This window comes from Mugil cephalus, chromosome 2 (assembly GCF_022458985.1).
Source record: "Mugil cephalus isolate CIBA_MC_2020 chromosome 2, CIBA_Mcephalus_1.1, whole genome shotgun sequence".
Classification (NCBI taxonomy): Eukaryota; Metazoa; Chordata; class Actinopteri; order Mugiliformes; family Mugilidae; genus Mugil; species Mugil cephalus.
Window position 1 is genome coordinate 28661741 of NC_061771.1, and position 16765 is coordinate 28678505.

General features: G+C 41.0%; 1 protein-coding gene across 1 annotated transcript in view; it reads right to left on the reverse strand.

The window, feature by feature from the left end:
• Positions 1–16765, reverse strand: part of myom2a (myomesin 2a) — a 35445-nt gene that overhangs the window by 13834 nt on the left and 4846 nt on the right. Inside the window, exons 5-23 of the mRNA XM_047577471.1 lie at positions 16537–16691; positions 16121–16213; positions 13880–13968; positions 13753–13791; positions 11437–11523; positions 11132–11293; positions 10365–10506; positions 9326–9525; positions 9177–9230; positions 7283–7410; positions 5736–5919; positions 5192–5209; positions 4324–4498; positions 2912–3033; positions 2778–2795; positions 2295–2482; positions 2092–2218; positions 398–576; positions 196–310 (exon numbers count right to left, since the gene is read on the reverse strand). Coding sequence (XP_047433427.1) covers positions 196–310; positions 398–576; positions 2092–2218; positions 2295–2482; positions 2778–2795; positions 2912–3033; positions 4324–4498; positions 5192–5209; positions 5736–5919; positions 7283–7410; positions 9177–9230; positions 9326–9525; positions 10365–10506; positions 11132–11293; positions 11437–11523; positions 13753–13791; positions 13880–13968; positions 16121–16213; positions 16537–16691 — 2275 coding nt within the window. The remainder of the gene's footprint in view (positions 1–195; positions 311–397; positions 577–2091; positions 2219–2294; positions 2483–2777; positions 2796–2911; positions 3034–4323; positions 4499–5191; positions 5210–5735; positions 5920–7282; positions 7411–9176; positions 9231–9325; positions 9526–10364; positions 10507–11131; positions 11294–11436; positions 11524–13752; positions 13792–13879; positions 13969–16120; positions 16214–16536; positions 16692–16765) is intronic.

Here is a 16765-nt window from a genome sequence, read left to right on the forward strand (position 1 = left end):
ACAAGCGGTTTAAATGAAGCAGAATAAGCTGCAATAAAAGATAAAACCTAGCGTCCCCGTATGAGGACGGAGGGGCCCAGCAGGAACTTTTAGAAGAGTTGGGGTCTTGTCAGTCTATGATGCTGTGTGTGATGCAGAATGAATCCTCCACAACAGTTGACAGTGTAGACGTCAGCTATGATAAGTCTCTGATACCTGGAAGAGCTCTGGCACAGACCGGGTCAGACAGCTGCGAGGGTCTTCCGACGCCGTTCGCGTTGACGGCACGAACTCTGAACACGTAGGTTTCGCCCTCTTCCAGTCCAGTCACCTGCAGGAAAACGATCAAAATACCATGAGGTTTCGGAGGCGCTGGGTCGTTCCTAAGACGTCACACGTGGTGCATCAGGAGTTGTACCTGCAGGTAACGGTGGCTCAGAGCTTCCTCATTCCGGGTCACAAACTCTGTCGAGCCCTTCTTGGCCATATCCACGAAGTATCCAGTCACGGCACTTGCTCCGGTGTAAACTGGAGCCTTCCACAGGAGGACCAGAGAGTGACTCCTGACCTCACTGAAGCTCAGGTCATAGGCTGGACCTGAGCAGTTATTTACATATATAAAAAAAATAAATCATCATCAGCACCAAACAGAGAAGACGGTCTCTGCCTCTATAACGCCACGAGTTTAAGATATTTTTCAACTAAAATCCCTGGGATTGATCTAAAGGAAGAGTTTAAGTGACAGAACAGATGTTTAGGGACATAATCTTGAACACGCTTCAGCTTCGTGCTTCTGTAGAGTTCTGATACTAGGGATGGTCCGATCCGATGGATCAGTGTCTAGTCCAGTCATTTTGGCCTGGATTGTGTGTCAGATGTTTTTGATTAGAACCCGTCCGATCTGATCCACAAGCCCAAACTATCTCATATATCCTCAACTTCACTTTGCGTAACACTGTCGTCGAGCTGTTGCAATGGCTGGACATGGTTGGACATGGTTGGACAGGGTTGGACAGGGTTGGACATGGTTGGACAGGGTTGGATAGGGTTGGACAGGGTTGGACATGGTTGGACATGGCTGGACGGGGTTGGACATGGTTGGACATGGTTGGACGGGGTTGGACAGGGTTGGACAGGGTTGCCACGAATGAGTGTCTCAAGGGGTTGTTCTGGTTTTTTTTTTGTTGTTTTTTTTGGTGCAGCAAATCAGGTTTATATATATTTTTTTGTATTGATTGTGTGTCTTAAGAAGTTATGTGTAACTTCTACCTACATTAATCTAGATGCTATTATTTTATGTTAATTCTTACAATTATTTATTGCAGCTTTGCAATGTCATTGAGGTGTAATGTGACTTTTCTGTTTATACACTGAAAGTATTTCATTTAATTTAAACATTTGCACTAAGTTGCACTTTTATTTTATGTCAAACATTGAATGGTGCAGCTGGTGCAGTGTTTGCAAATGCTGTTAAAAGCTATGTGAGCTTTAAGGTTTAATAAAGTCCCAGTAAAACTTCAGCTGTGGTCACATATTTTCCTTCTTTCTTTAGGGGATCAGAACAGCTGTTGTACTGTGATGCTTTTAGACGACAGTATCAAGCAAATTACATCCACGTATTATTAACAACTTTTCAATCGGGTCGGTATCGGACCAGTATCGGCCGATCCTCGAGGCTGCCGTATCAGTATCGGATATGAGAAAGTGTTATCGAGCTAATCACTGTCTAATACGACAGAGGTTTGATTTTAAAACAAGAAGTCACATTTCAGAATTTACAGCAAGTTACTAAAGAAGGTTCTGGGTTCGAGTCCTCTGGTCTGAGTAGCTTCTCCCCAGCTTCTTCCCACCGTCCAGAGACGCTCGTTAGGTCAATTCCACCGTACCCCATCACTCCACGAGTTTTTTGGAGGAATTTGTTGGTAAAAACTAAATTAGCTACACCCTTGAGATGTCACGAAGGTCTTCAAGACGAAAGCACAACTTCCCAGTGTTCGGCCACACTTTGAATTTTGTCAATAGAGCAAACCACTGTGAGATGTGGTAATTCTAATACAGCGTTTGGTCTTAAATGGGCTCTGAAAACTAGAGTCCCGGAGGACGCTCCTGTACCTGGCTCGTCCATGGTCCAGGCTTCACACTTCATGGGGTCGCTGGGAGCCGACGGGACGCCGACACCGGCCATGTTACCGGCCTGGACCCTGAACTCGTAGAAGGTCCCGTCCTTCAGGTTGTCCACCTGACGAGACAGAGGGCGTTACCGTCGGACTAAAACGTAAAGGAATGCGACGGATGCTCCCGTCGGCGCCACTCACGGTGCAGATCCTCTCTGTGACGGCGCTCAGGTTGACCTCCTTCCAGATCAAACTGTCGGCGTCGCGCTTGTCGACGTAGTACGCGTTGACCTTGGAGCCGCCGCAGTGCTTGGGGCTCCTCCAGGCCACGGTCATGGAGGAGCCGTCACAGGCCAGCATGGTGATGCCGTAGGGAGCGCTGGGAGTAGCTGGACAAACACAAAGTTTTATGTTCAATAAAAACCAAAAAAAAAAAAAAAAAACACTATTTACACAAAGTCATAAGATTTATTTTAATTATGGGGATTTTTCATGCTTTTTTGTCTAATTTATTCATCTAAAGGACAGGTAATAGATGTGTTTATAAGGCAGAGTGGTGCAGGGTGGAACGGGAAATATGGCTTCCTGTGATTAAACTGCATAACGCAAAGTGAAGGTGGACAAAGAAGAAGGAGGAGTGAGTGAGTAAAGTCGGAGGAAATGACACACCTTTTTAATACGTACCATATTCAAAACCCTTGCCTGGACAGAATAACGAGACGACTGAGGATCAGCTAGGTCGGACTTTAAATCCATTTATGTTTTAAAGTTTTTAATGTGCATCTGCTTCGTTAATGACTTATTTGTGTGTTTCTTACCGAGGGCGGGCTCCACAGAGATGGGGGAGGACTCCTGGGACTCCTCGCTGAGGCCGAACACGTTGACGGCCTGGACGCGGAACACGTAGCTCTCCCCTGGGATCAGGCCGTGCACGACAAACCTGAGACACACACGTTCACAGCTTGTAGTTTAACTGAGATACAGTGAACAGTCGTCTCTGTTCACCCAGAGCAGGAGGGGGCGTCAAAGTCGTTTTAGTTCAGGGGCCACATTCAGCACGGTTTGACCTCAAAGGGGCCGGACCAGTAACACAACAGCATCATAACATATAAAGATAACGACAACAACGAGCGACGCTACGAAAATTTTAAGTCGAGGAGCTCCTTCTCCTTCTTTCTGATTTTTATCTTCCTCCTTCTGCTTCTCATTCCCCATCTACATTCCTTATTCTTTCCTTCTCTTCCTACTAATCCACTTCTTCTTCTTACTTTAATGGGATCTATGAAACTGTCTATGACAGTGATTCTCAACCAGGAGGGGGGTCTGTGGTGTAATTGCACGGGGGTCCTTGAAAATAAAATGTGATAAAATAAGATCACATGTACGGAAGAGTATTAGGGCCAAAAAATTTGAGGAGGTAGAGTAAGGGGGTTTTTCATCATGTGAGAGAAAAGTCAAAATTTTGACCAAAAAGTTGAAACTAGAAAGTTGACCTGCAAACCGGCAGTACCGTATGTGTATGGTGCCGCCGAAAATTGTATTGTGATTATTTTTTTATTTTCAGTTATACTGGACTGTTGCATGTCAATGGTGGCCTGGATATTGTCACACACTGTTTGCCTTGTCGAATTTTGACTTTTTTTCTCAAAATTTTGACTTTTTTTCTCGAAATTTTGACTTTTTTCTCAAAATTTTGACTTTTTTTCTCAAAATTTTGACTTTTTTCTCGAAATTTCGACTTTTTTCTTAAATTTTTCTTAATGATGACAAAAAAATTCTATCTCCTCTAATTTTTTTTCCAAATGAGTGGCACTCATACTCTTCCATACGTATGACATTTATAGAAATATGATTGTTTTACTCAAATGTGACAGAGACCGTCATCTAGGAATTGTGAAACTTCCCAGTTTGGGATGAATGAAGCTAAATCCATCTATTTACCTAAACTACAGAGGGTAACGGGACTTCTCTAATTACATCTGTTTTACAAGAGTAATTTACTGTGTTTTATTAAGGGATCTCACTGCCAGTTGCGTTGTTCAAAGTTACTGCATGACACTGTAAATAACTTAACACAATCTGCATCCGTTTCAAATTATGAGGCCTCTAGTCTTTCAGTGATTTCTTAATAATGCTCGTATTGTGAAACATCTGCAAGGAGGGGGTTGTTGCAAACAAACAAAGATGATAACCCCCCCACCACTCTGCTAATTATTTCAAACACACTCACCTGGTGTGTTTGAAAGGTTTGTGGTTGCAGGCGAACCACTCCTTGGATCCGACCATGCGGCCGTCGATGTAATATCCCATCAGGTTTTTCAGATGTTTGGGAGCCTCCCACTGTACGAAGACGGAGGACTTGGAGTTCCTGGTGGCGATGACCTGACCGGGAGCGGAGGGGACGCCTGTCCAGGACAGAAAAGATCATCACTGACCCGGTGAACACAGACGGATTCACTCAAAACACAGTTCCAAGAATCGACATCCGAAGAGAGGAGATCAGAAACTGTTTCACGAGGAAGATTAACATGTTGTTTTAAGAATGACAGTTGCTTTTTATTTCATACAAATCTATAATTTATATTAAATGATCGAATATTAAGTAGCAAATGACACAATGGATGCAGAAACAAAACAATGCTATGATATTCAATTTCTTTGCTGTTTTTTTTTTTTTTACGCATCTATTAAAATCACATGCCCCGAAAAAAATCTAAATACAAGTGTCTGCAGGTCTGACCCACTCTGATCTGCAGCGACAGGCAACTGTAAAAACACGCAGCAGCGAAACGTGTGTCATCACGGTGGTTTTCTTTGTGTACAACACGGAGTGATTTTAGTGAACCTGGTAGATTAAACACAGCGTCTTTTTGAAAGGTCATGGGAAATTGCTCTGGCACGTTTCTGCAGAACAAACAGACCTTTAGGGCAGAATATGAGGTCAGAAGGTTGAGGGTATAATTGTGTGTATGTGTGTGTGTGAGGACTGAAAGCACACACACACACACACAGAGACAGACACACAAACGGGGGAACATGTGAAGTTACAGCAGAGTGAACGGTGTCTTTAAAAAGCGCCTGCGTTAATTCGTACGTACCGACCGGCAGCTCCAAACCTGCAACACACAATCACCCGCTTTCAATGAAGAGTTCAACGTGAGCCGTTAATCATGTGTAACGTGTCTGAGCTACAGAGGATCTACTCCAGTGGTAAAGACCAGTTTTAATATGATACAGCTCTTCTGCCCAAATCTCCAAAGTTCCCTCCAGAGTCACAACTTATTTCTGGAGACAAGTTTAGTTTGGAAGAGGGTCAAATATGAAGAAGAACAAAAAGCTTCACCTCGTCTTAAAATAAACTTTGAATGACTTTTCTCTGTTTATCTTTATCTGCATGAATGAAACAAACCACTGACACTTGAAAAGAAGCTTTAAAAGAGCAAAGACACGTCCGTCCTCACGTCCTTCATAGTCACTGTCATTATTACATGTGTTTAACTGTTTGTGTGTAATGTCCACGTAGCTTCTCTCATATTCAGTGTTTTTAATGTCTTGTTTTTGTTTAGTCTCATCTCGTCTTGTAAATGTATTTGTGCGTCCGTGTCGTGCGTCCGCCGTCCTCTCCCTGCAGACATGTCTTACCATCTTGGTCAACCTTGTGGATGGGCTCAGAGGGCTCGGAGGCCTCGCTGGAGCCGTACATGTTCACCGAATACACTCGGAACTGGTACTTTTGCCCGTCTTGCAAATCAAAAACTGGGTAACGAGGGGAGTGCAGTTTGACTGCCGTGTTGATCCTCTGCCACGCTCCAGTGCCTGCTAAGCACTGTGGGAGAATCAGGGAGGGGAGGGGGGAGGAGTGGAGGGAGGAGGAGGGGGTGAGAAGGTAAGACTGTCTGCACCAACGACGTTGATGTTGCACAAACCCATGGAGGAACTTTAGAACGTGTTCTGGTTAGTTTGGGTTCACTTTGATTTAGATTTTTGTCGTTATTTATACTTAAGTGTGTATTTGTGTATGTGACAGAAATAATACATTGAAAAACAAAATTGCTATTTAAAGATTTTAAAGATCTACTTCATTTCTCAATACTATTAATAAAGATTTTGCAGCCTGTAAAATAGGTTAAAGGGAGCGTGAGCATGTGTAACATGAACACAAAGATAAATGTAACTTTTAAAGTTAAATCATTATAAAATAACTTTAAATAATTACAAATATAAACTGTGACAATTAAGGATCAATAATGAAGAGTGATTATTCAATGTCACTGTAGAAATTTACCACATATGGATTTATTGTCTGTGCGTCCAAAAATAATATAATTATTATTATTTTTATTTTTTTCCATATGTGGATTTTGCATTGACTGTAAACTAGTGAAGCCCCGACAATGCAAGTGTTACAGGGTGACGATCACGATCATGTGCATGGAATATTTCATCAGCATAAAAAAAAAAAAAACACGTGACCTCTTGAACTCTGACGGGTACAGTAAATCCTAAGAATTCTGGGAAAATTTGTTTGTACAACAATTCCCAAGACATGTGTAATATCTTACTTTAAAATGACATCTTGTTTAGATGTAGTGGTGCATCCCAAAGATAAAAATGTGAAAGATTTATTGAACATACACGTATCAGCCATAACATTATGACCTAATATTGTGTAGGTCGACCTTGTGCCTCCAAAACAGCTGTGACTCATCAGAGAATGGACATGGGTCTTTTGAGGATGTATTTTTTTGTATATTTTAGCGTGTATATGTTTACGATTTATTTTATTTTATCTTATTCTGTATTTTTTGTGCAACAAACCCCAAACCATGTGCTGTTCTTCATGTTTTTTTTTTGTTTGTTTTTAGTTGTTCCTAAAGCATTATTCGAGGAGTGTCATTGCTGTCGGGGGTCTGGTCTAAGTAGGCGCTACATGTCTAAGTAACATCCACATGAATGAAAACCAGGTCTAAAAGTCGCCCAGCAAAACATTAAATTGTCACAATTTGGTTTAAATGTTATTTACTTCTCCTGTCAGTGGTCATAATGTTGTGGCAGATGTGTGTGTTTTTGGAGCTGGAACTAGAAAAAAAAAAAAAAAAAGAGTTGAAGAGGTCAGTGTATTGTTTATACTTCTTCACTACACGTTAACACTGATGGAAGTGGACGACCAAAGGTGAAGAGGCACACACCTTCTCGATGACGTACCACAGCGGAGCTCGTCCGCGGGGGCTGGGAGGCTTCCAGCTCAGCACGACATACGATTTGAAAACCTCTGATGCATGCACGTCTGTGGGCTCGCCCGGAATAGTTACATATCCTAGATTGGGAGTGAACCGGGTTGAGGCACAGGTAAAGTTCATCCAGCAGCAGGTGCTGCACAAGTCCCACATTAAGCACCAGTTTGTGGTTAATGGTGTCGAGTGGATTAAAAATGAGGAACTGAATGAATTTAAAGGCATAGAAGAAACTATGCACCCTCTTAAAGCTGGTTCCACTTCTACAGATATTTGTACAAACAGTGTCTTCAAATGCGTCTGCTCAAAGGCTCAGCCGGCAGGAGGGTAATATTTGTTCTTAACAAAGACAAAACTATTCATTTGGAAAATTAAAAAAAAAAAAAAAGATGAGAAGTCGTTTGACATTAAGTTTTAGCAGCCGGTAGAGCAACAGATACTTGTTCAGACTCAGAATATAGACAAGAATTAAAGTATAATGTGTTTTTTTTAAAAAAAAACAAAAAAACAATGAAAAACAAGTGATCAGTGAAATGTGGGACTTCTACAAACACCTCCGTCTGTTGCATCACACCAACGTGTGTTATTTTAGGTGACGTTTTTAATTTTAGTGTTAAACTTGAGAAGGTGATACTCGGCACACTTTGGAGAAACTTTTAATAGTGGGTGAATTAAAGAAAAAAACAGCAACGGCGTAAACAAAAATAACCCAACGTTTTAGTTTATTAAAGTGTGATAGAAGAGCTGGAGTTAGAGCAAAGATCGCACCACAAAAGTTAGAATGTGAAAACGTTGGGAAGAATAGTTTGGGCTGTGTCGCTTAAATGTTTGTTGCTCAGCTGTTTGGTCGATTTTTAGCGTCATAAAAACTGAAAGATTCATTTTAAAATGTCTTTTTTTGTTGTTGTTTTGTTGATAAGTGGTAAAAACCTACTATTCTGTATCTGTATTTATGGAATATTGACATAAATTTCATGTTGTTCTGTTGTTTTTTTTCTCTTTTATTTATGTTTTTCTCTGAATTCATATTCTGAATGTGACCGAAATAAACTAAACTAAAAAACTAAAGAACATTTTTTCATTTGCAGAATCTCCAGAGAAAACTCATTGATCTCCACTAAATAACACAAAGAACTGATGATGTTTCATTTTTACATTTATAGTGCTGCACTGCCTTTATATTTACAGTACGCTTCTCTTTCAACCCTCCATGGGGCGATGAACCATATTTGGTAACTTCCACATCCATTTTAAATAGCGAACCTGAGCCTCTCAGTGAGGTTTAGAAGCATGTGGCTTTCATTCAGAAAATCAGAGGAGATCAAGGAAATGTTCTTAGGTCTAATGTGGTCTACAAGGTTCCACCTCTGCATGAACTCTAACTGATTTACTAGGTACCAAGAAGAAGAAGAAATGTTCTAATGTTGTTCATTATTATTATCATTTTGCATTCAGTATTAAGCTATCCCTCATCCCTTTACTAAAATATGATGGATTAATGTGAATGTGTATTTAACAAAATTTAAATTTGTGGAGGGAAATTTAAAAAATATACAGAAAATGCCTAATCAACCAAAGATTTCGGGCATGCAGTACCTCTATGGAACCCCTAGGGGTCTCAGACTCTCTGCTGAAGACCTGCACTCTAAATACATGTTTAAATGATCTTAACACTGCGTTTTCCACAAACTTTTAAAAAGCATTTCAATGAGTGGCCTAATGTGTTATCATGACGGCAGAAAGGGGGACAAAGTATTAGTATTCTGTGAGGTTACGATAAAGTGGTTTAAAGGAAGTTGTAGGAAACAAAAACTCTGAACGCCGGTGGGTGTTTTCCACTCTACTGTACCTTCCAGGTCATCGTCCTTGATCACTATGTCATATTTTCCTTCGATTTTAATCACTGTCGCAGGAGATGACAACAACAACAACAACACAGCCGTTAAGAGACGCTGGTGTCCTGCCGCCCGTCATTTCTGTATTTACCTTCTTCTGTACCTTGCAGCCTCTCGCTCTCGGCGGCGTCCAGGGCCGTCACTTTTTCTGATTTGCGGGACGGCCTGCTGATGCCGGCGCTGTTCACGGCCCGGACGCGGAAGTGGTAGGAGTGGCCCAAGCTGAGGCCGTGCACCGGGTATTTACAGACCTTCACCGGGGAGTCGTTGCACTGGACCCAGGTGTCACTGCCAGCTTCACACCTGAATTAATTATGTAATATATGTATGTTAATTACAGGAGTTAAACTAGAATTAGAAATGAAAACATGTAACACACTAAACAGATTTAAAAGCGTATTTTTTTGTGTTGTAAATTATACTTTAACATAAAAAAAGAAAGAAATTAATCACTGTTTTACCTGTGTATTTGACTGAAATAAACCCAAAATAATAATAATAATACTTATTATATACTTTATTTAATTACATTATTATTATTATGCAGACACATCTCATTTTCATTTCTTTGTTTGATAAATAGAGTGAGTGTATTCCAACTGGTCCTTTGTGGCTGACTGGTCGTAAGTAATAATTCATGTCTATATGTTTCCATGTAGTGTCAGTTTAATATGTTGCATATACGTATGTTGTAACAGATCTGAAAGGCAAGACTTTAATAATTACATGAAATATTTAGGTCAAATTATTATTTTATTTTTAGTTATACTGTAAAAAAAAAACAATAACTACGGTAGTTATAATATTAATTATATCATTTAGTTTGATTATTAATTGATGTGTTGATAATATTGGTTCAGCCTATAAAACAATACAAATTGAGTCCAAAACCGCAAAATATTTAATTTAACTTAAAGTACGAACAACAGTAGACACTAATACTCAAACCTTCGTCCCATTCTTGGGTGAAAAGATACATTTTCTAATTAAAATGTGGTAATTAAATCTACCAAAGGCTTCAGCTCCAACTCCTTCCCTTCCTTGGCAGCGAGACAGGTGTAATCCCACTGTATTCATGTTAGTGTGCCAGCTCTGGTCTATTTACAGAAAGCCTGAAGGAGTTTTTCAGGGTGCAGACTGACCTATCCACAAAGTATCCAGTGATTGGCGCCTCGTTGACGGTGTTTGGGGGTTTCCAGGCAACCAGGACGTAGTCCGAGTTGATGTCGTATGCCTTGACGCTCATCGGTGCGCCGGGGGCCCCGGCTGCAGAGGCAGGGGCGTCTGGGAAGGGAAGAGTTTTATTAATTACAAAAGTCTGACTTGTTTATGATGAGGAGGACAAAGAGGAGAGAACAGGGTCAGAAATAAGATGGAAGTTTTCATTTTATAGTAGTTCTTAATAGTTAAACAATAATTTATTTTAATGCTTGTACTATTTTACTTATTCCTTTTTTTACTATTTGAAACATTTTCACGTTTTGTATGACTGTGTTTGGTTTTTCTGTTGTTGTATTAGCTCGTCTATATAGTAAATAAGACCACTACCTCAATATACTTCCAAGTTTAAAATAAATAAAAAATTACTCTGATGTCTTGTATTCTTTATGAAGCTATGATTTTAAATACATTACTCTTTTAGGTTTATCAGACACATTAGGCTGAATTTTACTCAGTATCGGATCTGAAGGGAGTGGAAAAATAGTTCTTCTGCAAATTGCGTCTGCCGTATCGTGTGATAAAACGCCCGCCTGTCTCATTACCAGGATCATATTCTGATAACAATCATTGTTCACTTTCTACTTATTGTTAAAAAACCTGATCCTGGTTTGTGCCTTAAATGCCACTGTGGCGATAAAGACATCCAGCAGGTTTATATAATCAGTGTTGTTGACGTGTTGTGTCCTACCTGAGACAAACAGGTAGGCGCTATGCTCGGCGGTGCCGTCCTTTGTAAAGATACGGAGGGTGTAGAGGCCCTCGTCGTCCTTGGCCAGGTGAGGCAGCGTCAGGCGGGCAGCGCTTCCACACACTGACATCTCCACCAGTTTGCTTGGTTTCAGTAGTTTATCTTTCAGAAGACAAGTGGAAAATAAACCAAAATACACAGTTGACCAAAAACAGCTGCTGGTTTGATAAGATAAAAATAGTAACAATGCTGGCCTATCGCTGCAAAATCTGAACGAATGAAAAAAATGAAGGACTGCCCTGTACCATCTCTGTACCACTGGGCCAGGGGTGGTACGTTGGATGGGGAGTCCGGGAAGGCGACCCACCATACGTCCACACAGCGATGGAATCCTCCAGATCCAAAGGACAGGGAGAACAAGAGCGTGATCACAGCTAATGGATATCTGATAGATGTGTGACAGAAGGAGAAAAGGAGATCATCAGTAAATACATGGAATGCCCTGCGGTGTGGTGCGGTGTGATGCTGTGCAGTGAAATATAGTATAGTATAGTATGGTATGGTATAGTATATGGTATGGTATGGTATGGTGCGGTGCGGTGCGGTGCGGTGTGATGCAGTGTGATTCTGTGCAGTGCGGTGCAGTCCAGTCCAGTATAGTATAGTATAGTATAGTATAGTATAGTATAGTATGGTATGGTATGCGGTGCGGTGTGGTGCGGTGTGATGCTGTGCAGTGCGGTGCAGTCCAGTCCAGTCCAGTATAGTATAGTATAGTATAGTATAGTATGGTATGGTATGCGGTGCGGTGCGGTGCGGTGCGGTGCAGTGCGGTGCGGTGCGGTGTGATGCTGTGCAGTGCGGTGCAGTCCAGTCCAGTATAGTATAGTATAGTATAGTATAGTATGGTATGCGGTGCGGTGTGATGCGGTGTGATTCTGTGCAGTGCGGTGCAGTCCAGTCCAGTATAGTATAGTATAGTATGGTACGGTATGCGATGCGGTGCGGTGCGGTGTGGTGCGGTGCGGTGCGGTGTGATGCTGTGCAGTGCGGTGCAGTCCAGTCCAGTATAGTATAGTATAGTATAGTATAGTATAGTATAGTATAGTATAGTATGGTATGCGGTGCGGTGCGGTGCGGTGCGGTGTAGTGTTGTATAGTATAGTATAGTACAGTATAGCATACTATATGGTACAGCATGGTATGGTGCGGTGCGGTGAGGTCAGGTGCAGTGCAGTGCAGTCCAGTATAGTATAGTATGGAACAATAGTCAGCTTAAATCAGACATACACTAATCAGGCATAACATTATGACCACCTTGCTAACATTTGCTAAGATGTTCAATATTTGAAAAAAGAGAAAGCAAGTACAACTTAAAAAGACCAGAGATCTTTAAAGATTCAGGACTTAACGTATAGAACATTGAGTTTCTGTAAAAGGAATCAGTTTATGGAACAGTCTGAACAAAGAAACCAAAGAATCCAAATTGAAACTTATATTTAAAAGAACAAGTAAAGCCAGTATGTTAAGGAAATATAGTGAGGCATGTTGGTTTGATTGTTACACCCTTTGCGTAGTCATGAAAGGAACTCTTTCCAAAGAGAAACATTTTCGATTTGCATGCTCAAGGCAACTTCTTTCCCTGGCCTTAATGAGGAATGTGATTTCTTCCCTTTTCTATGAAGTATGGATATTTAACTGTGCTTCCTCCTTTTAATCAACACATTTTTTGTTGTAGCTTTTCTTACTCTTCAATGCTATGTCATTTTGTCAGTGTGTTTTTAATTAATTGGAAACCTACTAGCTGTTAGTCACATGGTGCGTGACTATTGGGAAGGCTCCATCCACTAAGTGCCTGCTGGTGCCCTTTTAAAGCTTTGTCCTACTTCCTGTTGCTATGCCCTGATGAAGGCCAATATGACCGCAACGTGTGTGCCCATGTGCTTTCAACCATTTTCGCCATGCTAAAATAAAACCTTTTCATACCACAGAGTGCCTGTGCAATCTTTTCTCTTTTATGGTTTCAGTTGTTTGTTTCCTTGTGTAGGACAGAATTGTATCTTGGGAACTAAAATGGAACGTGACTATCAGTGTTGGCCAACAGCTATTTTATTATTATCAGTATTTTTTGATAGTTGATTGTGGGGGTAAAGGGGCGGATCATAAAAGATTCTTCTTCTTTCTGCTCCCTTTCATTCATTTGGAAACGTTTTTGTGTTTCTATTGAATTGTTTTGTGTTATTCAGTGAACGAAAAGAAAAAGTTATTGACTTCTCCTGTGATATAATAATGTTGTCATAATGTTGTGGCTGATCAGTGTAAATCAGGCTCTAAATTGTGTCTGTACTTCGGTTCAACACAAGGACGTTTGACTAAATGATGTTTATCAATCAGCGCTCAAGTGTTTCCTCAGAATAGATGCTTGTCCTTTGTTTACTCAGTGCTCTTCAGCCAACAGAGGGCGGAGCTTATTGCAATAGTTTCCACTTCTTATCAGGCCTCTGGCGGCACTCTCTGAAGTCAAATGATTTCACGTGGTCGGACTGGTTGTGTCTTAGCCACGGACACTCCCACTGTCTAACCCCCCCTTAGATTCCAGGTTACTTCCTGCTAACTCTCACCCATGCCAAGCTGGCAGGAGTGGGCTCCTCCGGATGGCCCTGTGAAGAAAGGAAAGTCATGTTTTACAAGGAGAAAACACGGCGGGTGAATAATGTGTCACCGAGTCAGAGATAGAGAGAGGCTTACTCTTCACAGTGACTGTAGCCTTGCTGGTAGCGGTGCCATACTGGTTGGTGGCCACAGCACTGTACTCAGCAGTATCACTCACAACACACCTGCAATACCAGACACAACAGAGACGTATTTGTGGACACAGGGATTATTTCACTCAATATTGCAACAAAGTCACCGATATGTAACAAAATATAACAAGCACTTGCTAATTAGCGAAGTTAGAATTAACGTGTCATATTAAACTAGAAAAGTTAATTAATATAAATAAACAAGTTTCAACTGTAAAATCTGATGAGGTATTGCATTGTCCACTTTTGTCCGGTGATCGGCCTCAGAATGAATCTGCTGAAACGACACCAACTAGTTTCTAGACGACAAGTTTAAACCAAGCACAATAAGAAGCTGCCTCAAACCTAAAATAAAATGTCCCCGTATGAGGACGCAGGGTCACAGGGGGATAATATTAACTCTGACATGTAGGGAAGGAGAAGCAGAAAGTAGCAGCAAATTTCAGTTTGCTTTTTCCGTGTGAACGTGCCACAAGAAACACTGAGGTACAGGGTGTAATTTCCAAATCGCAATCCTCAGGTAAAACTAAACCTGTGTGTTTAAGGACGATCACAACTTAATGAACTTTACATCTTGTCTTTCTGGCTTCATCCTGTCTTATTCTTCAGATACGCCTATAAACAGTAAGTCTTAGAGTCATGCCCGGTAGTTTGTAGCACTGCACTTTTTTAAACTTCTCTTTTAAAAGTCAATATTTGAGAACAGTGGAAGACATCACACACGGCTCCTTTGGGAAACTGATCTCACAGCTTAAGCTCACTGAAAATGGAGGTAGCCTATACGAGGACGGCAACAGCCTTGTGACGGAGACTTGAACCGGAGTCCGAGGGTGAGAATAGAAGGAAGAAATGTGACCTTCACCCTGAACTGAACTATTTTGGAAGAAGATCCATATTCTCAGCTGTTGAGCTGGACACATAAAGTCCTTCTTCTAAAAGAGCCCATCGCTGCTTGCTTTTTTTTTTTTTTTTTTAATTTTGAAGAGATTTAGGCACTTAACATAAAGTTTCCTCAGTGATCCAGTAATGTAATGACAGACTTGAGATTTCCAGCACCTCAGAAAGAGCGAGAGGGAGGGGAACGGAAGGAGGGAGGGAGGGAGCAGTGGGAGGAATTCATAGCTCAAATGCTGCAAAGGTCAGCTCTTTGACACCAACAGCTGAGGGGCCTTGAAGATGACGAAAAAAAGCAGCCTGGGCTGCCCCCCAGCAATCTAAACTGTCCTTCATTCAACCGTCTTGACTTTAGAAATGCAAGTATTTTAAGTGTAAGTTTTAATTTTCTGGGAAACATTCCTCGTCAGCTTTCTTTTCTTTTGATTTCCACTATTTTTAACCATCAATTTTTAATCATTTCCATAATTTTTATCTACTATAAAGGTAAACGCCAATTTGGTTCCTTAGCCCAAAGCAAAACAAATAAAGAAAACCCTGTTGGCTTGAGTCACCTGAGGATTTATCGCCACTTTAAGCAATAAATCTTAGTTTAGGCCTCTCACTTGAGAAGTAGTTGAAAGTATGAGTTTCATACTACATGAAGACTATATAAAGATAGATGTGCAACTGCCTCTCAAAAGTGAAGCTAAAGCAAGTAGAGCGCCCCCTGGTGGCTGGCTCCAGTACAAGTCATGATCTCCACCTCCTCCATGTTAGTGAAAGAGTGGACTTGTACCGATAGTTTAGGAGAGTTTCAGTCATTTTAGGTAGTTAATATAATATTGATGCATGTTCAAGTTTTTTCTTTTAATTACTTGATGCCATAGAAACAGGATGTGACACGTTACCATGCCAACTGCTCCATGAAGGACCATGAGAGTCGGAAAAAAGTAAGTACAGTGTATAATCCAACATTTATTTGTTACTGGCGCAGGTAGAGCAGATTGTAGAATTAAAGCATTAAATCAAAACGCGAGTGAGTCAGGAGGAAGTGTGGTTGGGTCATCAATATCAAGGCTCCGCATGGAGCCTTGGATACATGCAAGGAAGTGGCGACATGTTGTCCATATTTATATACAATCTATGTATAATGCATAATACATTAACCCTGCCCATAGTCTTGTGCAGACATTGTGCAGACCATTGAAAATCAATGGTACCCTTCAGTTCATGCTTCAGAAACTTCCTATCAAAAAATGGTGATTTCAGAAAGGTGTGATCTTGCTCTGAGTTTGTCGACGTTACGTACCTGCTAATAATCAAACCGTGGACTCCATACTTGTTTTCAATCTTGTACTTTCCTGGAGCGCTCAGTGGGTCAACTGGCACTCCTCCTTTATACCTGCAAAGAAGCCAAATCAGTAGTCAGAGAGTTTCTCTAAACCAATGTTTTAAAATGGTGAAACATATGTATGTGTCAAAATGTGTTGTATAGTTGAAAGGCAGCAGGTATTTTCAACTTGGTAGAAGATGAATTGTAGATCAGTCATAAAGGGATGAGAATCCTGCCAACAAATCTTTTTCAGGTAGTATTTTTGCCATGCATAATGGCTAAGTAATAAAATATGTATTATAAAGCATGCAGCATTCAACTACAATTACACTTGACATGAGCAAAAGCACAAAAATAGTTGTATCAGCCTCAATCAATAGTTTGAAATCTACCACTTGACGATGGGCCTTGGGTTTCCCTGCACCGTGCAGAACAGTTTGACAGGAGTCTTCTCCCACACAGTGTGGGGCCGCAGGGCCACCAGGAAGTCCGGCATCTTAGGGGTTTCCTCCAACGAATCCCCTCTCCTTGCCATCATGTCCTTAACCTGGTCAGGAGTAAATAGCACAGAGTCACTACAGCTCCAAACATGATATAATAACTATATAATAACTACAACTG